The sequence below is a fragment of the Vanellus vanellus genome, assembly GCF_965231255.1.
Source record: "Vanellus vanellus genome assembly, chromosome: 6".
Classification (NCBI taxonomy): Eukaryota; Metazoa; Chordata; class Aves; order Charadriiformes; family Charadriidae; genus Vanellus; species Vanellus vanellus.
The window spans coordinates 61,536,074-61,560,957 of NC_138911.1; the positions used below are offsets into that span (position 1 = coordinate 61,536,074).

The 24,884-nt window shown below is 42.0% G+C and overlaps 1 protein-coding gene across 3 annotated transcripts in view; it reads left to right on the forward strand.

The window, feature by feature from the left end:
- BEGAIN (brain enriched guanylate kinase associated) overlaps positions 1-24,884 on the forward strand; it is a gene marked incomplete at both ends in the record, with an annotated part of 165,288 nt that overhangs the window by 33,133 nt on the left and 107,271 nt on the right. For all 3 annotated transcript variants that reach the window (XM_082484763.1, XM_082484764.1, XM_082484762.1), the window contains one exon: positions 14,046-14,074. In XM_082484763.1, coding sequence (XP_082340889.1) covers positions 14,046-14,074 — 29 coding nt within the window. The remainder of the gene's footprint in view (positions 1-14,045; positions 14,075-24,884) is intronic.

Sequence of the window (24,884 nt, forward strand, 5' to 3'; positions counted from 1 at the left end):
CCTTCCTGCTTCATTCATTAAAAATAGCAATGCAGCAGCATGAATGTATCCTTTGGGATTCTACATTAAATGCAGAGACTTGCATCCTGGGCTGGCTTACATCTGTGTAGCCCTTTTGATGTCTCTTGGCACACCACTGCAGCTGTCCCTCATAGTAGGCATTTGAATTCATTAACACGCTCGCTCCTCTCTTCTTTCCCTCCTGCTCTCAGGGCTGCACCCTGAAAGATTTACTGCACTTTGGAGGGGTGAGGCACTCTGTGGATGCTCTGAGGACAACACAATTGCTGAATCAAAATCTCCCACGGGGATGTGAGCTTTGAACTTTGCTTTCAAGATTTTAATTCTCTATTTCTTAGCATATGTATAACAGATTGCCAGAGAATAATCTCCTAATAAGATGCACGTAGATAACCAGGGGAAGGGAGAAGAGCAGTACCTTTAAAATATTGTCTGCTAAAATTCAGACAGTAAATCTTTAGTCCAGCAAGTAATTAAACACATAAATAGCCACATGAAGTTCGCTGGGACTACTCATGTACACAGTTATGTGCATAAGCATTTACACTATTGGGATTTAGTAATGAGAATCTAATTAAACAAACCAAAAATGGTTAGCAACCCAACCTGGGTTGAGTCACTGTCAGAACTGTGCTACAGTTGCAGACTTAGCGCATTGTTATTCTGGACTGAAGATATAAATCAAAATTCCTTATTTCATTAGGTGTGGGTCCCAGTGTTTTATTTTGCAATATCTAGTGGCATTAACATATTTTAGGGACTATCAAAGAGAAGATTCTTAGAGGATCTGTGGTTGCTAGGAGACTGGTACTTCAGTCCTGCAAATCTTCCACACTGCAAAGAGCAAACTGGCAATAATCAGGTTTTCCTGCCAGACAGCACTCAAACAACTGAAGTTTATGGCTTATTGTTTAAAAATTGTGATTTAACCTTAAATTTGTAGAACAGGAAAATTTAAAAGACGTTGGATTTCTCCAAGGAGGTGTTTTATTTTGTATCTATAAGATGCCACCCTCATGTCCTTATTTAATCAATAATACCTTGGGTGTCTGATATCTAGAAACTTAGTTTCAGCGCGCCGGCAGGTTTCAGCCGGCATAGAAAGCGCTGAGCTCAATGAAGACAGTTCAGAGAGAGAGCTTTGCCACCCCCAGGCCCACCACCTCCATTCTGGTACCCGCACATGCTCTGCACCCTGAGAAGCCTCAAAGCAGCACCTTTACGGCCTCCCAGCTTACAGCTACAGCAACAGCAAGAGCATTTGTCTCCCCAGCACCTAAACATCTCCGGATACGTCCACCCAGCGACAGGGTCCCATTATGGAGTTTGTGCCATGTGGACTGCATTGTCTAATTTCAACTCCATTAAAGGAAACATACCGTATCTTCTCAATCGGGGGGGTTAGTTACAGTGTCTGAGAGGGCACAGTAAGAATCTCAGAAATCACTGGGGGCTATAATTTGGTGATCTTTAAAATTCTGTATTCTTTTTGACCCAAGAGCTACGCTAAGCACAAGAGCACGCTATTTACAGTGAAATAACACTTGTGATCAGAGCTGCATATGGGTTTTGCTTTACCGGATCATTGCCTTTAGTACTGTTTAAATAGGTATACATTACAAAGGTATTCACCTATGAAGAATTATGTCTATTTTCTCATTCATGGCTTTTCAGTTGCTCACTGTAACGTCACAATATTAAACCTCAATCTGTAGCCCACTGGAGTCAGCCTTTTCATGGATTTTGAGCGTGATTCTGTTTAACTGCAAATGCCCTCCTTTCTTATCATTCACCAGGATAGGAGAATGTTTTGATCTGATCCTTCACTGTCCTCATCTAACACCACAGCCAAACTCTTTTTTCCTTCATGTGATGGCAAAGGTATATAAAAAAAAGTGCCCATGGGGCCATACAGGTCAGGAAAGAGGGGAAGAAGGGCAAAATCCCAGCTGAAGTCAATGTGTGGGGGACTGCCATCCCTTTCAGGAAAGCTACAACTTCCCCCAGAGTCTTTTGATAACTTTCTTATTCTGTAATCATTCAAACCTGGTTTTTAATTGTATTTAAGCACTTTATAATTTCAATCTAAAACCTGACAGTTCCATGCAATTATGTCCTGAATGCGGTATTTGTCTCCCACTATGTTAAGATTATATAGTAATAGTAACAACAAACATGGCTGAATCATTGACAAATTCAACCTTAGCTATCTTCTCTTGCTTGCCTTGACAACTAGACTATTGAATTCCAACAGGATGAAAATCTAAAAATAGCACTGCATGAAGAAAGACTGCAAGCAAAGCCACTAGATAATACGGGCTCAATGCTCCTGTGAAATATGACACGTGCAAAAGCCAGATGTAATTTTAACAATAGAGCTTCCTTTTCGACAAAGGAATCTCCAGAGTCTGATTTAATGTCTCCACAGTAAAGCCTAACAATTCCACGTTTTGTGTAGGAGTAAGAACAGACTTCTTTAAACTCGCAGAAAAGAACCCCTGAGAAGAATGCTAATGCACAACGTAGTGAATATAAAAAGAAGAGACCGCTTACGACCCTGTAGCAATTAAGACACCATCCAAGTCCAGCACAGAAGTCACCTTATACTTAAAGTTATTACAATGACACAACTGGACTCAGCAACGCTGACAGAGGCCAGTAACACTGTGGCTTTGCAGAAACCAAAATCACTGCAGCTTAGGAAATATTTTGCCTTATTTACTAGACAATATTGGCATGAGAATCTGGCTGGCTCTAATGCAGGAGTGCAGAGAGGAGCAGGCAAAAGGAGCTTTTCTTCTTTCACAACCTGCCTAAAAAGAGGTGAAGAAAGACATAGATTAAGTAGTAGTTTACAAAATAGCTGAAGTCTTGGGACTGTAACGTTCAAGCCTCTTCTACCTTTTAACATCACCACCTGATTTTCGGACTCCCTTAAAGAAATCAAGCACTCGCTAAAATAGTTACTTCTCTAAGCCCTGTCTTATCTCACAGATTAATTCAATGGTAATTAATATTCACCATCTTGAGGCTCTCAGTGAGTTATCCATATGAATGTATCTACATGCCATATAGATATAAGTGTGGCCAGCAGGTCGAGGGAGGTGACCCTGCCCCTCTGCTCTGGTGAGACCCCACCTGGAGTATTGCATCCAGCTCTGGGGCCCCCAACATAAGACGGACATGGACCTATTGGAGCAGGTCCAGAGGAGGGCCTTGAAGATGATCAGAGGGCTGGAGCACCTCTGCTATGAAGACAGGCTGAGAGAGTTGGGGCTGTTGAGACTGGAGAAGAGAAGACTCCGGGGAGACCTTATTGCAGCTTTCCAGGACCTAAAGGGGGCCTACAGAAAAGATGGGGAGGGACTCTTTATCAGAGAGTGTAGTGATAGGGCAAGGAAAAATGGTTTTAAACTGAAAAAGAGTAGATTTCGATTAGATATTAGGAAGAAATTTTCCACTCCAAGGGTGGTGAGGCACTGGAACAGTGTTGCCCAGAGAAGTTGTGGATGCCCCATCCCTGGAAGTGTTTAAGGTCAGGTTGGAAGGGGATCTGAGCAACCTGGTCTAGTGGAACCTGTCCATGCCCATGGCAGGGGAGTTGGAACTAGATGATCTTTAAGGTCCCTTCCAAGCCAAACCATTCTATGATATAGATGGTAATGGTCCCTGGTCATCTCTTGATGGTAATGGTCCCTGGTCATCTATTGACCTCCAGGTAGATTGTACAAGACACTTTATAACTTCAAAAGAGAGTACTGAGACATGCAACTTCTTAAGCCTGTTTTACAGATGCATATTTTGCATGTACCCTAACATCACCGCGGGCTCAAATGTACAGAAGTAGGTTTTTCACTGGTGTCTTGTGGTAAAAAGAAAACCAGCATCAGCCAACAGCACTTCCAGGAGTATAGTCTCCTGTTTTCTTCCCCATACTTAGATTTTCCTAGCACATAAACTAAAGTGGTGACTAGAACCAATTCCTTTGATTCAAGTAACATCCTATTTCCCTTCTAGTCTGCTGTGGGTTTGGGGAGATTTTTTTTTACCTCATCCATAATATTATTAGGAAGATCCTATTCCTTTGGTGAAGAGAGAGACTGGTTTGAAGGAGGAAGATCAAAGATCTCCTTAATATTATTCTCTGGCCTCATTCTTTTATTGCTTAAGTAAAGTTCTCTTCTTAAATAATTATAGGCACAAATCCAAACGATCTATCATAGGCCATGGCTTTTTATTCACTGGAATAACCGTTGTTCCAGAAATAGACGTAGCCCCACCAGTATGACTTTGAAGCACCACACACGTTGGTTGGAAATAGGATTAAAAAATAAGGTGAATCAATAAACAGATATTGTTTTCCACCAGTGCTGTGTGACAGAAGAAGTGAAAGCTTTGAAGTTTAGCTTTCTTTTCAAGGAAGTGTCTGTGACATTTTTTGGGTATATCGCTGCACCTTATTTATTTTACTCTTCCCTGTCCACAGACAAGTTCAAAAGCGACAAAAGGCATGAACACAAATGTTCTATTTTTAGGAGACTCACTCAGCTCCCCAGTGCATGGGTCCCAGGGAAGCAATGGTGCCTTAGGAACTGAAGTAGTACTGGGAAAGCAGTAAAGCAGAGAGCAAATTCTGTTTGCCGGAAAAAATGTTTGCACTGCTTTATATTGTCCTTTGTCCGGGAGCAGTCATAGTCAGAAGAGTCAGAAAGGACCGTGGAAGGTGTCTTGTCTGTCTTCCTGCCCCAAGACAGGAAAGCTGTATGTAAATCCTTCCAAACTTTATGGGACATCCTACAGCTATTATGGAAAATCCCTTCAGTACATACCTATCCCTGTGATAAAAATATTCCCCTTAACATTTTCCCTAAATCTTTTGGCTTCACTTTTGAACCCATTATTTCCTATTCAATTCACTGAACATGAAAAATGGTTGATTTCCTTTCTCTTTATAGCTATGCCTTCCCTGCTTGAAGACAATTATCTGTACTCATTTCAGTCTTGTTTTTCCTAGGAAGAGTTTTCTGTCTCTTAGCATTCTGGTTGCCTTCCTCTGAACCCTTCCTTTAGGGGTGGTGCTGACAACAGGGCACAAAGCCAGTGACCACAATAAGAAAAAGAAATGGTGAAGTTTAACAGGACCACAGGTGATTACTCCTATCACCTAGATAGATGTAGTTAGAAAAGAAAATGCACATTTTGTAACAAACAGCGCTCTACAAGTGTAGGATGTAGGAATTTTGCAGTTCTGCTCCCCCTCTCATCTCTCTCCCCCACTTCCTATCACCAACATTCACGAACAAAACATCTCCAGTATGTAGAGACATATGTAAAGATATAAAGATACAAACACAGAAATGCATAGGATCTTTTATGTTAGAATTCATACGCCATTCTGGCTTATGATGACCCAGGATTTGGTCCCACTCCGTACACAGCCACCCTTACTTAACAAGTCAGGAGTCAGTGCTCCGGGATACTGCAGTTACTCCTGTGTGTCTCAGATACCTCTTTATATTATCTATTGACAAACAGGAACTTTTAAAATGGCAACTGCTCTAGCTAAATACTTTAATGTAACATCTGTAATTACAGTTACCAATGTCTGTAATATAGACAGCCACATAAGTATACTGGCAGTGTGAAGTCAGTAGTGCCATGTATTAGTTTGAGACAGAGACCCCAGTTAGTCAATCAGATTGCATTTTCCTCTGGCTCCTCAGTCTCCACTCACTTACAATATTTACAGTTATACTGTAGCTGGTGGGGGTCACACTGGAGTCAAGCTAGCTAGAAGTCAAGTGTACGGGGAGTCATTTGGACAAGCAGTGTGTCTTCACCTCACTATTTTAACCTTTTGTAATTCTATAGCATCATATGATGCTGAAAAACGGTAAAGAAAACACAGTTCATCAATCCATTCTTACAAGACAAAAGTGTTGCTGTGTCTCTGCATCATAAAGGAAGCAAAAATATTGCACGTATCTGTCTATTTTAGCTGGTCAGAATGTCCAGGAGAGCCTTTCGTCTTCGTATGAGGAGTTTGTAACAGCTCCTAACACCACGGATCCTCATCTCTGCTGATGGCTACAAGGACTATTTTGATACAATTAAGCACTTTAATCACATGCACAGGTTCAAATCATCTGACTGAGAAAAAGCATACTGAACAAGTCAAGTGGAGTCTTAGAGGTCATTTTAAGCCTCCTGTTTTCGATAGTCTTTGTTCAGGTTTCACTGGAATGGTTTGCCAAGCGACATAGAAAAGAGGTGCGGGTTCTTTTGGGACTGTTTTTTGAGAGGGACTATATCATTTCATGCTAGCTGAGAATACTGGGTATGACAGAAATCAGCTTGACTCACCGAAACAGCCATTTAAGAGCAGACCCTCTAGTGGTATAAATCAGCAAGGCTTGACTTCACTGGAGCTCTGCTAATTCACCCCTGTTGGGAATCTGGCTCCGAGACTTTACAGAGTGAAAATGAAACTAAGGAAGCAAAACAAAGATCTTGAAATATTCGGAAATAAAACAGCTTGAGAATACTATGCTTTCCCAAGCATGCAAAAGAGAAGCCTGTAGGTTACAGTTTCAATTTAATTTGTGGATATTTGATACATGTTCACACATGCAGTATATGCCACGGAGGACTTAAAGGCCTATCGTGAGAAAAGCGTCCGAGATTTCTTTTTATCTTATTTCTGTTGGGGTTATTCCCCAGTCTCTTTCAGACAAAATTGCAGTGAAGTTCGACCTTTACTAAGGATTTTTACAAGACTAGTGCTGAAGACGTCTCCAACCATACAGACAGAAAAAGAAAAAAAGAAGGAAGACCTAGTGTATGCTGAAGGTCAGACGGAAGTTCAGCATAACTTAGATGTTGTCCAATTATTAAAGGGATGCTTTGCCTCATCTTTCAGTGAGAATGATAGTGAACATGGGAATAATTCTAGGATATCTGATTAAGAATGGGGAAGGTTTAAGAGAAACCACCATAATTAAGGCAGGAGCAAACTGAGCCCATTGACCCTGGTGATATCAGGAATCCTGTGGTAATCCCCAGCCCAAGATCCTGATCCATTGACACATGAAGTGGCAAGGTCAGAAGCAAAGCTTTTCACTGTGTGCATTGGTTCAAAAGTTATATCCTAACTGGTAAAGAGAAAATGTAACATGAAGCCGAGCGAAGGCTTCCTGGTCAAGCAAGATGAGCAATCAAGGATGCAGAGAAGTGGCATAAAACACAACAGTTTTAGCAAATGTAACTTTTGGTTAAGAGGACTAATTTCATACTCAAGGAACATGTCCTGATCTATTGCGATTTGCATGAAGCAGTTCATAAAGTGCTCAGCTGAGAATTACTGTCTAAAACTTATATAATGGAGAGTAATTCAAGATTATTAACCTGAATGAAAATTGTATTTTCAAAAAAGGTAGCATGTTAAAAAGGAAGTCCGTTGGGTTGGGAAGAGGTCATTGGAAGTCTGGAAGAATTTTTCGGACACATCTTGTTACAAATATTTGTTGGGGACTTTGAGTCAAAAAACAGGCTTGCCTAAATGATAAAGGATTTTGGAGGTAATGACAACAACTAGGAAGCTCAAATAAGAACTGTTTTGTTGGTTAGCAGAATAATGGAAACAGGATGACATTTAACACAAAGGCATCCACATAAAGCCTTCAGGGAGTGGGGCTCGTTGGTTGGAGGCAGCAGAGAAATGGAGCTCTAGGTGTACTGTTAGACTGTGAAACAGCTACGAGCCTCCAGTCTGACAGAACCACGGGAAATCTGAGACAAGGCTGAGAGGCACTGCAGATACATTTTCTTTAGAGTCACTGAAGCGTTCATATTATTATACAAGGTACTGCCAAGGTGTTTTGTACATGATATACAGTTCTGATCACCCACTTTCAAATCGGATTTAAGTTAATTTGGAATAGATCCAGAGAAGGGATACTGAAATGACTGAGGGAAAGGAGCATAATCTTCTGAGAGCAGTCAAAGAATAATGTCTTGTTTTCTGTCTTAAATAAGACAGTTCTTCATAAATGCATATGGGAATTTAAAAACAGGGTGGGAGTAATAAGCTTTAAACATAAAATTTCTACAAGATCAAACAGAGATAAACTGGTCATACACAATTTAACATGGTTGGAATCACCCTCTGAATTCAATCAGTTTAGTAGTGTTTGGGAACACACGGGGCCGGGGGGGTTAAATCTAACTCTTTCAAGATGAAGCCCAGCAGCCTTATGGACACTGCATGACAGAGTAGTGGTGTTCTGGAGATACACATTCAGGTATGGTGTGAAGATTTGGTGTGTTAAACTTAGCCATCTGCTCTAAGAATTAGGAAGACAATTTATCTATTTCTACACTCAGTTGGGTCCATTTATGCCATGTCTTTGGTGTGTGCAGTTAGTCCCAAACATCTGAGCTTCTATTTATCACCTAATTTTGCTGTGGAGGATTTCTTCTTTCACCCTAGGGAGCATCAGAAGTTGGTCCCAGATAGGAAAGGGGTGCTGGGAAGGTGCAATTCTGCTCTTGGTGGCATGGAGAGATTTGGTATGTCTTACTCATGGTTACTTATGTCTAAACTCATTGACAGATACTTTTCCTCTGGTCAGATGTGCAAAACCCCCCCAGCTTAATGAAACCTTCCTATTCTTTCTAGCATGTGTGATGTTCCTCTTTCCAGGTAAAATGTCCAATGCTCCCAATAAGTTTCCCAGTGTTGCAGGGATGTAGGATGTTAGTCTTGACCTCTTCTGCCTTCTTCCCTCAGTGTTAAGCGTCGTCACCTTTTACATATGAATTGTCTTTAGATGGTCTGAGAATATTGGAGGTGTTTTATGGTCTATGGTGTGGAAGTATGCTTGGATGAGGTGCTTTCTGAACAAAATATCTATTGCAGTGGCAACCGTGGAGATATGGATTCAATTTTCTTTGTATCTCCTTGTCAATTTCAGGGAAAAATTTTAACAGAAAGATTCTCCTTCTTTTATAAATATCAATTACATGTATTCAATACATGAAGACAAATAAAATGCAGCCAGACACTTCCTCCAGCTCTACTAAAGTTTCTATAGATTAAATTTTAGTCTTTCTTCAGGCATCAGTTGAGTGGTGCTTGAAGACTATACAAATAAATCTCTAAAAATTGATTAAGAGTCTAATTAAAGATTGATCCTATCAAATTATGTAGTCTGTAAATTTTATTAAATCAAATCTTGTACTCTTGTACCCTATAGGAAAAAAAAAAAAGAAAATAGCCACAGAGGTTCCTATCAATAAAACTTTAGTACAACCACGAGCACAAAAGGAATGCTGAAGTGAAATAGTTGTGACTGAAAACATGTAGCAGTTTACAAATGTGCCAGAAGTCCAGAAGACATTAGTTGTGAGTGAACTCTCATTTACAGCTCTCCTCACCACAGAAATAAAAGCAAGTCCTATAATACTAAACAAGTCAGAGTAATAACAGTCAGACTAAACAAGTGGCAGTAATTTCCTGCTACCCTTTCTTTTCTTATGCATTTGGTAGCAACTAGCCAACATACCAATCCAAAATCCACTGAACCCAACGGGAAGACCAGTGAGCACCGAGCCATACTCTGGGTCCTGTCCCTCTGTCTAAAATGAAACATCTCTTTCCAAGAAAACGAAAAAAGATAATAAGGGAAAAAAAAATACCCTTCAGGGTATTCCCCCTTTTTCACCCATATATTGGGAAGATGCAGAAGGATGAAATTTGACCTCAGGATCTTAGGGGAAGGAAAATTCATTAGACATCTGGAAGATCTAAAATCTCATGATTGCTTGTCCTTCAGAAAGTGATAATACAATAAAGAAGATAAACCAAAACCACATTATTTTACCAATAAAGTCACCAGGTTAATTTAATAGAATGACAGGCAGACTAACAACGTGACTTTTTATTTTACTTAAAATGGTTTTGGTTCAATAATCAACACTATATACACCAATCATATAACAACAACAACAAAATCAAACATTATATTAAGCTTTATCATTATACATTTATATTAAGCTTTATCGTTATATTAAGCTTTATGTATGTCAATGACTGAGAATGTTCTGCCATTGCCCTGAAGTTGTTTGACTCATTAATCAAAGATTGGGACATAAAAATTAGGGGAGATCAGAGTATTTTTCATTTGCTCTGCTGACTTGAAAACAGCTGAGAAGTTGTCATGCTGTCTGAAACAGTAACCATATTCTAAAGGGGAAAAAAAGCCACAGGAAAATTTCCTGGAGCTTCCATTAACAGCATCCCCGCTTTCATTCAAGCCAGCAAATTACTTTTTTTCTTAAAGAATATCAACTTGCAATCTAGAATATGCAGGGAGGAGGGAGGTGGTTTAAAAAAAAAAAAAAAAAAAGACAACTGATTTTCCTATTTAAAACCTGCTCCAAAATGGACTTTCAAATGCTTGGCACTTTCAGAAAAGGAGAGTCTTGTCAGTTGTTCTGTTTTATACTCGCTGTCTTCAAATACTTGGAAACAAGTCAAGTTGCTGCCAGTACTCTTAGACATTGCCCGACAGCGCTTCCAGGCAAAGTTGCCACACCAAGTACTTCTGTATGAAGGAAAATCAGTCCCAAACCAGTCTCAGTATATTAAGTAGGAGACTGGATATGGAAATGCAGGATATGGAATTACCGAGGCCAACCTTTTTGTTAAACACAAAAATTGATATTTTTAGGCTGATGAAATAAATTTAGTGTCACTCCATTGATATTGTTGGAAAAAGAGAGTGTATTTAAATCACATCTGATTTTTCTGTAATTAAAGGCAATTACCGATCTTAATTAAAATATTTTATAAAAAAAAATAATCACACAGCTTCAGTCATACTGCTCAGTTCAGGCATCAAGAAGCACTTGAAATAAATCAACCCACTATCAAGCAGCAACTTATAAATGACATACCATAAAGGACATTCTCATACTAACATTTACTTCAGTTTTTCTGCTTGAAATTGGTCCCACAAGACTTCAGGACAAGATTGGTCCTAAAAGTGGCCAATTCAGAGCTGTTTAGAATATATTTTAAAATCAATTTGGTAGGATATTTCAGATTGGAGCCTTCACAGAAAGCAGTGGGAGGATGATAGAACCTCTAAACTTCCACAGGTGATATCAGTGGCAGGGATCTGGCTAGGAAACAGCAATTTTGCCTTAGTAAAACTGTCACCTTGTGAAAACTGAGCTGTTTCAGAAAACCACAGACTTCCAAAATAATTTTGAGTTGCTAAGGCTTTTTTGGGAGGAAAAAAAATGAAGAAAAAAATAAAAAAGGAAGAAGAAGAAGGAAAAGAAGAAGAAAAAGAAAGGACAAAAAAGAAAAGGGCAAAAAAAGGACCTTCCCTTAGGAACACGATTATCAGAAAAAAATGAAATGCTTTGGATGAAAGCTACATTTCTACAGATGCATTTATTTTTGTTTTCACCATCTCAAGTTCCTATATGCTCATTTGACTCTCTAGGCCTAAAGCTAGGACATTCCCCTGAAAAACACCTAGACTCCAGTCCTTTCGTCTGCTCCTATTTATTTACTGAAAGTGTATCCCCATCAAAAGAAGTAACGAAGTGTTGTAGTGCCTCAGTCCAGAAAGGGCTCTGACCTGAGTCAGAGCATCCTCCTCGAGGAGGACTGAGCTGAACCCATTGCTCCCGCATCAGAGAGGAGCCCTCTCTTTGCTGCACAGGCTATCAGGGAAAGGCAGAGGAGAATATCCCCAATGGTCCAAAGGAAAATTGGCCATGTTCCACGGAACAAGCAGCTTTTACTATGAGGAGGTAAAAAAAAGCCCTAACATTGGAGGAAAAAAAAAAAAAAAAAAGGTGAATAGTTCAGATGGAAGTAATTGCAGCTCAGTTTAGTTTTCTGGTTTGTTTTGGTGTCGGGCACTTGCTGTGCTTTTTTTCCCTACTAATTTCCTGTCGGGATTGGCAGCCAATGACTCACCTGCATTCACAGATGAGTATAGCCAGAAAGCCAGCCTACAGCTCCTCTTCTCCATCCCGCGCCTTAATCACACAAACCAACCCCCACTCCAACGCCGTGAGTACAGCAATATTCAAAGCGCCAGGCAAAAGCAAGGCCAGGCAGCTTCCCCTTACGTCGCTAGATATTGCCATAACAGAAGCACTGAAATCAGATATTCAAAGTACTCTCTCTTTCATGGGTGACTCCTGCAGTTCAAGGCAAAGCAGTAGTGAGCGGCCCTGGAGAAAACTATGTCCAACCTGGCCAAAATGACAGGAATATGATGATTAGTGCAGCTTTTGAGAGTTCATCTACAGAAAACCGAACTGGCGAGCCCATGAGGCTGCCAGTAGCTTCCCATGCCCAGGGAGAAAGCCCCTGTGGTTCATCTTCTGGTGATCAATGTTTAAATTATTTCCCACGTGCTACAGAATGCACATGGATTCAATGGGTAGAATAAATTAGAGAAAGCGATTATAGGTCTCTAGGTTAGATTTTTAATCTCAAAATCTGGGGTTTACCATGGGCAACTCTGTGCTCCCGACAGACGTGCAGGGACCACGTATGCGCGTATTACATTACTGGGAAGTTGAGGAGGGCTTTTCCTGCAGCTGGCTTCTTGCGTACCAAGTTATGGTGAATGCCTAAAATCCTTAATGTATATCGTCAGAAATTATCATGCAAACACCAGCCTGACTGACAACTTACCTAATGGGCAAATCAAAAGTAAATGAGGAGAAGGGAAGATGAGTGACCCAGTGAAGAACCAACAATTTGTCATTTGGGATGTTTTATTAGGCAGTTTGACAAATTTCCTGCTGGTTAACTGATTAAATTTACATTTCCCTATTTTTAATCTTTAATTTATTTCATACTCAAATATGATTGTTAGCCATTAATCAATAAGGTTTAAAGCGTTCATGATTAATGGGCAATGCCTTCAGTATAAATAAGAGATCCTGTGATGCTGGGATTTATCTGGCTCTAGCGATTGCAGGATTGCTCCGAGTGCTCATTCCTTAGTTACAATAAAGCGGGACTGGGAGGATTGATGAGATTCTGTGCCAGCGATGTGATAAAATGAAATGGAAGCAGCTATTAAGGATCCGTGCGAGATAATGATGGAAAGAAACGAACGGGTTAACAAGGCTCTGCTTTTGGTATAAGTCGTGCCAGAGAGATTAATGAGTCTCCGCGCTATAGATAAGTAGGGATTTACAGCATCTGTAGGGTAAAAAGAAACCAGACAGATTAATGAAACGACCACCTACGGGATGTAAAGACTGAGGGCTATAGGAGTTCCGAGCCGCTGCGTAAGGGTTAATGGAGCCCGGCAGCAGCGGCAGGACCGGAGGAGTTACCGGAGTTGTAAGCTACAGCCCGGGTAAGTAGCAGCGAAAGGGTTAACGAAAAGCCTCCATGGACTGAGATGCTAATTGTCAAGATAGCATATTACTTTCGGAAAGTAAATTTGATTACTTGAAACTCCCACTAAGGAGGCAAGCTTGTGTCCCTTCCATCTGTCGGGCTGCGTGAAAGATGATGAATTGAACTCGAAACTCACGTGTGATGAAGTCACTGTCGCTTCCCCGCCAGCAGAGCCCCGCTGCTGCCGTGCCGTGCCCACCGTGCAGAGGGGAGCACCGCATTTCAACTTTTCCTCCGGCACCCGGGAGGCACAGTAACCTGTTACTTGCTGCTGCTTGCCTTTTTTTTTTTTTTTTTTTTTTTCTCCCTTCTCTTTTTCCCTCCCCATTTTCTGCCTCAGCGCTACAACTGAGTCATTCTGTTGCCCATGGCTCGTGGGTATACAGTGCTCCTGCAGCGTGCTGCATTATTCCCCAGTTCATCTGTCAACGTTATTTTCGGCTAATGCAGATGTGGGGTTCGCTTGCCGTCGCTTTGTAGACTCTTGTCGAAAACCATTTGGAAAGCCTTAACTATGCATAAATCTGCAGAGTGAATGTTTTCTTTCATTCACTTGCTCCTATTATTTGATTTCTTGTAGGCCTCTGCGGCAGAGATGGAGAAAATAAGGTAAGTGAGACAGTTTATTTACATCTCATTACAGAGAAGAAATGTTCTGTTGCACAATGGACGATACAGGCTCTTGGAAAATATTTCGCTTAATACGGTCAGTGTAAAATACCAGATTGCACGATGATGCAAGTGAAGCTGTGTTTTAGAGACAAAAGAAAAGGAATGTGGTTATTCTAGTAAATCGGTTTTGCAGGGATGTCAATTCAGAAAGGATGTTTTACACCCAAGCATGTTTTATTGCCAGATGCAGAGGATATTTGATTATATAAATGTTGTAGTCACTTGTCCATTTACTGCAAGAGCCTGCCATTCCATTTAATGAGGAAAGTGGATCAATAATTCATGAAAAAGCTGAAGAAAATATAGGCTTGACTTCAAAGCATCTAATTACTGTGGTTTGTTTCAATATAATGCTGTAACATTGGTGTTCGATTTTTGTTTTATATTGTATACCAGCCAGATAAATCTTGTCTCCTCTGTGTTTAAAATGTTGTCATACTGTACCGGTTTCACAGCACATCTCTCTGCTTTAAGCAAAAGGAGATGGCTCTTATAAACATAAGTTTTCCATCTCATGTCCGAGTGCAAGTCTGCTTTGGGGGATATTGCTTTTGTGTATGTTGTTAAGAAAGAAAAAGAAAGAAGAAAGCATTCTAGCCTTTTTGAAAAATAAATTTTAAAAGGTATCAAATCCTCTCTATTAGTAAAATCCCCAGGTATTATCAAAGTGACAGGTAAAAGCTGAACTTTTTACTACTCTTTAGATGCTTTATGGATTTTATTTAAACAACCTGAAACACTGGCCAGACTCTTATTTGGTTTCATTGGACAAGCCCAAATTCCTTCTCCGAACCCAGTGACAACTATTGTCCAAGCACAACTTTTTAGATTGAGTTTGGAATGGCTATCCTGAGTTATTAGAAATGCAGAAAAGTTCTAAAATTCTGGAAATAACTGGGGAAGAAGTGACAAATGTGAAAGAGATTTGACCGAGTGCTTAATGAATTCTGGGCTGGATACAAAATCTTGTTTTCCTTTGAGGAGGAGGTGAAGTCTCTTACAGTGGACTTGAAGATGCATGTCCAAAACTTTCTAATGGAATTTATTTAGGAAGTGCTCCTGTTGTTGTACATTTTTTTTGTAGTGTCCCATGACAATGAAAGTATAATAACTTTTGAGCTGAAAGAAAAATGCTGTGCAATGTATTATGGTTTTGCATGTATAAAAGCACTATATCACTAAAGCTGTGAGTTTTTCCTGAGTAACGACTGAGAAAGCACCTCGGTATTTGGTCCTGTGTTTAGTAAAAATTCCCAACAAGATCACCTACGGTATATGCACGCTCATGTCGTGAAGAACTCTTTCAGAAGGTGCAAACAAAAACGTATTTACGTGTTTGCTTGATAAGCATGCGTGCACAAATGCAATACAACACTTGTAATACTTCCCTGAGCATGCCTCGGCCTCCGCTTTTGGTAGACAGGCTCCTGTCGCATTTGCCACAGCGGCCTGCAGAGCCCAGGAGAACGAGCTCAGGAATGTATTGAAAAGAAGAGAATTTGTTAGGATGAGAGTAAACAACCATAAAGCTCCGTTTTCCCCTAGCACCCTAGCTTTGCAGCTGTCAGGCGTGCAGCAGTCTTTGCCTGAGTCCTGCTTGAGCACCCTACGGATGGAAGAGCCCATACTGCCCCACCGAAGGCACCACGAGCTTAGCTATTAACTCCAACAAGAGAGGGGTCAGGCTGTGTCGGGAGTTTGCTAATTACATTTTCTGTTTACAATTCTTGTGTACAAAAGTTGCTTCTGATGGATGTTGGTCCCCATCACCCAAGCGGGTGCGAGGCCAGCACGAGGGCTCCCGAGCGAAGCAGCGAGGCGGGCTGCGGGAGCTCCGGCAGGACCCGGAGCAGGAGCTGCGCTGCTCCATCCCGAACTTTTCTAGGCTCCCTGTCTATAGTCATCGTCTTGGATGCAAACTGGCAGAACCCTCAGCAGTTTAAGGAAGCGGTGATCAATTTTGGAGTAATATTTTAAATACCTGGTGAACCCACAGTCCTGAGAGAATTAGATTTTTCCTAACACTATCCAAGTCTGGCACCCAGGGGAAAAACAGGTTACCTTGTCTTTTAAGCACAATGACTTCAGAGAGGCCATGAAGAGAGATAGACTGAAGCCAGGGGAAGGAAGAAAGAAACAAGAGGGAAAAGGGCAGGCCAAGAGGTACTTTTTGTTACACGTAGAAACCAGCGTAACATCACAGGAGAAGCCATTCCCACATGGTACTTGAATTTGTTCCGCCCTATCCCCTGGGCCCAGCTCCTTCCCCACTCTCTTTTTGCAACCAGCTGGGGATGTGCCATCCCACATGAGCTGGGAGGGTGCTGGCCCGAGACCCAGAGGGTGAGCCTACGCCAGCTGTGGAGGTGGGGTGCACAGAGGGTATGAGGCTCCTGTGACAGAGGGGGGAGAAGGGGGTCCAGAATTAGCACAATGGAAACAAACCAAAGCCTTGTTGGAGAAATAGAAGAAGAGGATACCCACAGGATAACCAGGCTGGGAACCCTCAGGGTTAGAGAAATCCACTTTCACACCCTACAGCGCCCTTCGAGCTAAGAAAGCCTCGTAAATACAAAAAATAGGTGCAGAGAATCACACTTTTCAGAGGACCTGCTCCACACTGACAGTCTTTGGGAGCCCTCAGGGCCAAACATTTTAAAAAGGCAGCTCTGGAAGCCTTTGGGTGAGCTTTGAACGTTCTCCAGCCCAGTGCCTCTAGGGCACCCCCAATGGGCGGCCAGTCCCATTCAGACAGAGGGGCAAATGCAGGAGCCTACAAAATTGATCCACTGATGTCCCACGCTTTAATCAGCCCCGAATTCACCGAGTCAGGGTAGCGCAACGATGCAGAGAACCGATACACCCCTCGGTGTGGCATTCCTTCTCTCAGAATCTAGCTGGGAAGATGCAATTCATCTCACGTAAGGCAGTAATAATTCCCCTTGCAGACCAAGGAGCCGCTGTGACCCGCAGTGTCACATCCTGCCCTTTTCAGCAGGGCTTGCCCTGACAGCGTCACAGGTGGAAGGAGCAGTAGGAAGCAGAGGTGGGAGGTTATCGGTATTTAGCCCGACACAGGGATGACTTCCTCCAGAAGTGGAAACACGCTATTTTTTTGCTAAAACTTTGACTAGAAGAATCAGTTACTGCAACGAAGCCTTCACACTGTGAGCAATTCTTAACAGTCCAAGGTGTTTATACCATCTCAAGGTACCAATAGATTAGGCTGGAAATAAGGCTAACTACTCATCACAAACCTCTTGAGGATCTGTACTTATGTAGGTTGGCTGTGTATGGTTATGCAGTCACTTTACACATTAATTACTTCTGACTACAACCTTTTAAATACAGTTTTTTGGATCTGGTTCTTTTTCATGTCTATAAACAAGGACTGAAAATCTTTGTGAAGTAAAGTAAATTACAAACATACCCATGCTATCTTATTTTGACTGTTGGCAGTGTGCTACCTTTGGGGCACAAGAGAAGCACATGCCTTCCAAGTCTGAGGCCTTGCGGACCTGTGCTGGCCGGCACACAAAATTGCAAGTACTCTGGAAACTGCTCCTTTAAGTCAGTTTGAATCCGTGGCGCGGCTAGATGTGCTAACAAAAGACCAGTTCCACCACAACCCCTGTACAAACTCCGGGTGGCTTTTTCTTTGCTTCCCTTTAATTCTGCTTGAAATCCAGGTTGTAACGTTCAACCCTTCAAGAGAAAATGTAAGTTTTGGCATAAGGGACCTCCAGATATATTTTTGTGTGCAAGTATTGACCAGATTCTCAGTGTTTCTTACACTGAAGAGTATCTCACTCCACAGGAAATGCCAGTTAAGGTGACAGATATTGTTCAGCGAAAGCTTTTTCTTTTTTAAAAATACACTCCTAAGATTTCAGTGACAATTCAGAACCTCTAGAAATCTATATTCTTAGTTCTAAGCTTTCGAGATCCACAATAGGCTGAGCTGTGAATCTAAAAGTACACAAAACAGGACACATCATCGGCACCATCACCTGCCAGGCTCACATAATTAGTGCCTGTAAGGAGCCTGACTTTCTACTTTGCAATGTAACCATGGTATTCCCCAACTGAGGATTACTTTATTTTGGTAGCATCAGTAGTGACACTTCACTAATCATGCGGGGATCTCTGATAAAAGCGATCCATGTCTCAAGGAACCTGTGAGGCAACATCTTCGTTTCATTGTAGTCCTTGTTTCGGAGCATATGAAAGCGAAGTGATTAGTTTTGCACACACAGCTGGTAGTAAGTCAGCAGCAGCTCGATCCAAGTTGTCTCTTGAATTTTCAGACTTGGACTTTTCTCAAGCATGTTTGAGTTCATCTGCGGTAAACACGGAATATCAGTCTCTTCAAAAGCAACGTCAGAGGCACGTGCAGTCCTAGGGAAAAGCTTCTGCTGTAGTTTAGTGAAAATATGAATACCTTCCTAAATGCCCACTAGATCGTGCTGCCTTCCTTGCACTTGGTATAAATATAGCCCTCTTCATATGCTAATGAACACGCTGCAATTTCCTGCCGTCCCCACCTTGCCCTTTTTCTTTCTCTCAGCCTGTATCTACATTTATTATACCATAGTTACTTGAACACCCGGAAAGGATTTTTTTTTTTTTTTTTTTCCAGGGAGTTAACCAACAAACATGGTTTACTTTACCCTAGGTCTTGTCCTCACATCCACAGCTGCTGCGCTGGGAGCCGCTGCCTTGCACAGAGGCACAGTGCCACAGGACAGCAGCAGTGCTGTGCAAGCAGCAGCTCCAGCATCTGCTCAGCAGTGTCTGCAGGCTCTAGCTGATGCTGGGACTTCAAACCACAGCTGAGGAGACAGGCAAAGAGACGGCACAGGGCAAGCTCAGAAGCAACAGAGCATAGGGAAATGCCGGTGTGAAAGGGCCATGAGTATGAGGTCATTAGAGCTTATGGTAGAGAAGTCACCTAGCTGGGTGACTGTTGGGTCCATTTTGAAGGAGGGAGGGGAAAAAAAAAAAAACACACAAAGGAAAAGAGAGATGCCTACTTAAAGTATATTCGAACAGGTAAAGCAGGTTCTAATTTTTCTCTGCTTTGCGAGGTGTTTTCATCTCCCAGGCAGTCCCAGCAGCAGGGACAGCCCTGCAGTGCTGTTTTCAGCACATCTGGTTTGTTCACACTGCCATCCAAGGTGTGACTGCAGCACAGCTAAACCACACGTCTCTCCCCCCAGAGACTACGCTAAGCCTTAAGTTTGGTGGTTGTCAACCGTAGCAACGGGAGCAATGGACACAGGAGGACATATTCACAGCACCCAGGGGAACTATAGCCTTGGAGCAGGGATGGGTTGGGGCGCAGAGCCGTGCTGATCTACCTACACTCGCACCTCTGAGAATTTTATTAATGCTGCCGGCGGCACAGTGTGTTTGTGTAGCTTATATTGAAGTCCATCCCTCTTCATTGCCACTACTACTGTCACCTGTGCTAGCCCGTCAAATTAGCACTACTCAGACGAGGCAGGGGGGTTCCTGTTCTGTTGTCCCACAACTCTGTGCCTGACCTGTCTGCTGCTTGGAAAAATGATCTAAAAGACAGTGATGCTGGTATGGAAGGAATCATCTCCAGTCGCCTGCTGTAACAAGCGTTGTGTTACGGTATCTTTTAGCTCTAGGTAAATATTGAGTGGAGTAAAAGTGTCCAGCAAACAAGAAACGTGAGAGGAACAGAGGGCAGAATAGACGCAAGTTGAATGAAACAAGGTATAGCTATGTAAAGTGGCCTCCAGGGACAAATGGGAGCTGAACAAACATCTGAAGAGACCAAGGAAGTAGGTAGGAGGAGATGAGCCATGCCATCAACCGGGAGCTGCAGTGAGTCATGGGGAAGAGGCTGGACCTAGGTGATACCAAGCTTACAAATAGTGCTCCGCCTACCCCTTTCTTGCAAGGCAAAGTGCATCACTGAGCAATACTGTAAGCTGCTTAGGGGGGGGGAAGAAAAAAAAAAAAAAAAAGAGGGGGCATTTTGGACAAATATTTAAGAAACAAACAAAAAAAAAAGGTCCATTTCTTATAGTGTTTGTGATTAGTTCAAAAACTTTGCAGCACAGGGAGTAGAGCTTCCAGAACAGGTGGGTTTTTAATTGGGTTTCTATTGGATTTTTCCCCCCCAAAGAAGCAATGATGTTTGATGGTCAGAAAATTCAAAGGTGAGAAAAATTGAAGCTGTCTGCATCCCCTGTATTGCTAATAGCAACTAGACTTCAGTTTATGTAAGTGCTCTGACCAAAGCTATCGAGGGATGGGTACTGAACAGTAAAAGCAGTGACTAACAAAGCAAACAGTAGCAACGACTGCAGCAATAACAAAACAATCTTATAAACTGCAGAGCATAAGAGGTTCCAAGCTGCAAACCCCAGATGGTTCAAGGGCAGTGTAGTTTGTGAACCACACTTGAGGGTGCTCTGTGGTGAAATCAAGTACAATTTGAATGCTTGCTGCTGCTACAGTGCACAGACTGATGAAAGGAAGGAGATAACTTGTCTGCAGCACTTTATTACAGGCTTTCGCAATTGCCAGCTCCGCTGCTGCTGGCATGGCTTAGGCAATTTAATTTACCAATCAATTCTTGATTTGCACACAAGTGACTTCAGAATGCATTCAAATAAAAACTCTGTATCACCACATTTGATTCAATGTTCTTTAAAAATCAAAAGCATCTGAAACATATGAAAACTATTAAACTTTTCACATTAAGAAAAAATTGAAGGGGTTGAATTGTCTTAATCTTTTAATGATGACCTAGAGCCAGCTTAGCATGAAATACAACGTGCTGAAAAATAGGCAGTAGTAGTGAGCTATAATCATGCTTTTTGGAATTCATGAATATAAGGGTTGTATAATTTACATAGCTCTCAAGCGAGATCGCAGGATCATAAGCGCGTGTAGCTCCTTGCTGGGTTACTCTGACGGGAGTGACCATCCCACTGCTCACGTGAACTGCACAACTCTTGTTACTTAACTCTTCCAGGAGTAACCAGATCCACCTCACTGAACAGTGCACAGAGTCACTGCTCATTGCTTGGTTTGTAGCAACGTTTACATTGGGATAAGAAGGGCCTCCATGCTCCTTGCAGTTACATTGCCTCTCAGAGCATGACTTTCTTCATGTATGCATTTGCAGAGCTCTGAAAACCATTGAGAAAGCTAGCGCTCACCCCGAGCTTGCCCAACTGTCACCGTGTCGGCAAAACCATAACTGAGAAATTGTGTGCGAGAGAACATACACACGCCCCTAGACTTGCATCTAGGAGGGCAAATGGCATTTGAGAGGAATATTGATGGCAAAGCGGTAGTCGACTGACTTACATGACATATTAGGACGTCATGACTACACGAATGCCATTTCAGCTCCTCAGAGCAAAATGCAAATTTTGACCACCTTATCTTGATTTTTCCCATCTTTAAAAGAAGGAGGAGGAAGAGAAGTAGGGTGTCCTAGAGGAAAAGAGGAGCTTCAAGCTTTTTCTGGAAGCCACTGAGCTTTTCAGGGAGTGCCTGCTGTGCTACAAGGACCCTCATGTTCACAAGAATCTCTCATGACTCAACAGCTCCGAACTGCTGCCCTCTGTTCAGCAAGACCAAGTTCCATATCCACATCAGAGCAAAGGGGCTTAACTTTGAAGTTTCTGTGCAAATCAGGTCAAACAAATGAGGTCATTTTATGTTTCTGTCAGCTGTAGCTGCCGTTTAGACAAGAGGATCAGTTTAAGGAGCTGCTCTATTTTTAAGACCTTCCAAGAGCTGTACTGGAATTCCCAGCAATGAATGGCAACTTAATCTTTTCCCTCACTATCCCCCAAGAGCTCATTCTTACAGTAGGCAATTTGAAGAGATAAGCAATCAGCACTCCTCTTTCCTGGGCATTTGTGTTTAAAAAGAGTTAAATCTCTGTGCTGCTATTTAACTGGGGGATGCTGGCTTAACTGAGGTCCTGCACAAATTAACAGCTTTCAATGCTTCGCCTGTACAGAGTAGTCCACAGATAGAAAAAGAGATTGTCTATATATCTGTATAATTGGTCTTACTGCCAAGAAGTTCTACAGATGTAGGTGCTTGAAATGACATTTAAGTAGCACTAAATGCATGGCAAATAACTTTGCACACCATATTTAAGTAAGTTTGTAACTGCTGGGTCACTTGGCCTTTGAGATCTTATTTCCTCTTGATATGAATCTTATCCCTGTCCTGTAACAAGGAAGTAGTATTTCCAGGGAGTTAATCAGAAACAGTCCAGACCAACATGTACAAAATATATTCCAAGACATAATGCAGATACATGAATGGCTGAAAAATAAATGTTTTGCAGCTCTACCCACAATATTCTTAACAACTCAGTGGGGAACTAGCAGCAAAGTACATTCACAGACAGAGGCACATCCTTCATGATGGGGAAAGTGCTGCTTTCTATAGGGAAATAAAAGATTTTTAGACTGAGTACAAACAATCTATAGCACTGGAACAGTTCTATTTGAATTCAAAATAAATTGTATGTTTAGTTTTGACTCTCAGCTTATGAATAGCAATGGTGGGTTTATTTGTATTTGCATTCTGATTTAGATTGATGAGAGACCAACAATTAAAGAGTGAAAGATCCAGTGAGTCAAAAATGAGTTCAAAACGAGAAACCCAGCAACCTAGCCCAAAGCAATGCAAGTAGAGCGGTGAAAGACAAAACAGCAACGATATTTAAGTCTATTACTTGGAAAGCAATACCATAGCTCAACACATTGGAATATTTGATTGTCCTAGTCAAAAAAAAAAAAAAAAAATAAAAACAGAACAAGAAGTTTTTACACAAGTCCAAATAGGGTTTCAGTCCTACCCTTTCCAGTGCTGAATTCATAGACAGGCTCTTGCCAAAAGGGCTGCATGACTGACCTGGCTCCTTTTTGTCCAAATCTGCACAGCAGCTGGCCCTGGTACCCCCCAGCCCTGCTGCCTTCTTGCAGCCTTGCAAACACAGCGCCCGGCAAAGCCACGTGGGGAAGCATCTGGTTTCTCAACCCATATCTGCAGTGTGACCCTACCAAATCTCAGCCTCAGCAGTTCCACTTCCTTTCTGACCCCTCGCAAGGCTTCAGGAAGAGTAAAATCTTCCTGGCTTACCCCTGTCCTTCCTGTACCAATGCCACCAAGTGCCAGGGGCATGACAGGCAAGCTTCAGAGGAGATTTCCAGCCCAGGCTTTGAAAAGTAGTCTAGGAAAGCCCAGTTAATACTGGCCCTTACTCTGGAGCCCCTCGATATCTGGCAAGCTTTGGGGGCAGGTGAGGGGGTGTAAAGAGGGCTGATAGAAAATCCCATCATTCACTTCGCTGCTATTTCCCCACTTGTGGAAGGCAAAGCAGTCCCCTCGCCCTGCAGCTGGAACTGCTGTGGTAGGTGCCAGAGACCTTTTGCTGAAATTAGAACACAGGAAGTTCCGTTCAAATACACGGAAACAGTTCTTTACGGTTCGGGTGACAGAGCACTGGAACAGGCTGCCCAGGGGGGTTGTGGAGTCCCCTTCCCTGGAGATTTTCAAGACCCGCCTGGATGCAGTCCTGAGTAATGTGCTCTAGGCAATCCTGCTTTAGCAGGGGAGTTGGACTAGATGATCTCTAGAGGTCCCTTCCAACTCTGATGATTCTGTGATTCTGTGATTCTGTGAAATGCCATTGCTGGTTGTGGCGTCTCCTGAAGCATGTTTTCATGTTTCTTTGGTCTTGTTTTATTTCTTCGGAAGATGCAGCCAATCTGTGTCTTCTCTTTATATCAAATGCTCTCTATTTAACTCTTTCACTACTGGAGGAAAGCTCTAGGAGATATACAGTCCTCTCCAGTCTCATGTGAAGGAATGACCAAATTCGAGAGTCTTGGCTTCTCCATGAGGAAGGTTAATTAGCCCTTTGTATAACTCAGGGGGTAGCTCTGGCAACAGAGCATATGCGCAGGAGAAGGAAGAAATGAGTCAGAGAAGACTGACATGAGTTTCTTTGGGCCAAATTTAGCTGACCTACACTGTTTGTTAACAAAGCAACTCCCCCCCCCCCTTCCCTCCTTCTCAATCTACAAGAGAAATCACAACCTAAAAATCATGATTTTTTTTCTCCTGAGAAATTAAAAGTACAAGAAATTATAGCACTAAACAGGTTTTCTGCTAACAAATGCCAGTTTAGAGGAGTAAAGCTGGCTTGTCTACTGTATATGATGCAAATAGTTCTAGATAACAGCTAACTTCCGACAACAGGAACATTATTTTTTTCTCTCCACCTTGACAAAGCTGCCGATGCAGATTTTTACAGTAACTGTAGACTTCAACTTGCTTTCCTCAGTAGATTCAGTTACTAGAACTGATGGGTTTCACACGCTGTGAGCTTCTGGAGGGTTTTCTTTACAAACCAGGACTGAATATCATCCAAATGTAAAATAAAAAAACCTCTGAGAGAGATGTCCCATTAATTCCAGCACACGGTGCACTTGGAGCAATTTGAGAGAAACAATGCTAACTTAGCCAGTTTTGCTTCATATACTTTGCTTTGAAGAACATTTGTTATCATCTAAACGCATTATTTTTTTTTTAATGCAGTGAAAACCCTTCCGCAGTCAGTTGGGGAAAACAACTTTTATTATAACCAAGGAACACGTAGCAAATAAGCGACGACAGCTACATGTTACTTGGATTCAAGGAACACAGAAGGTTTCAGTTAAAGTTTTCATAG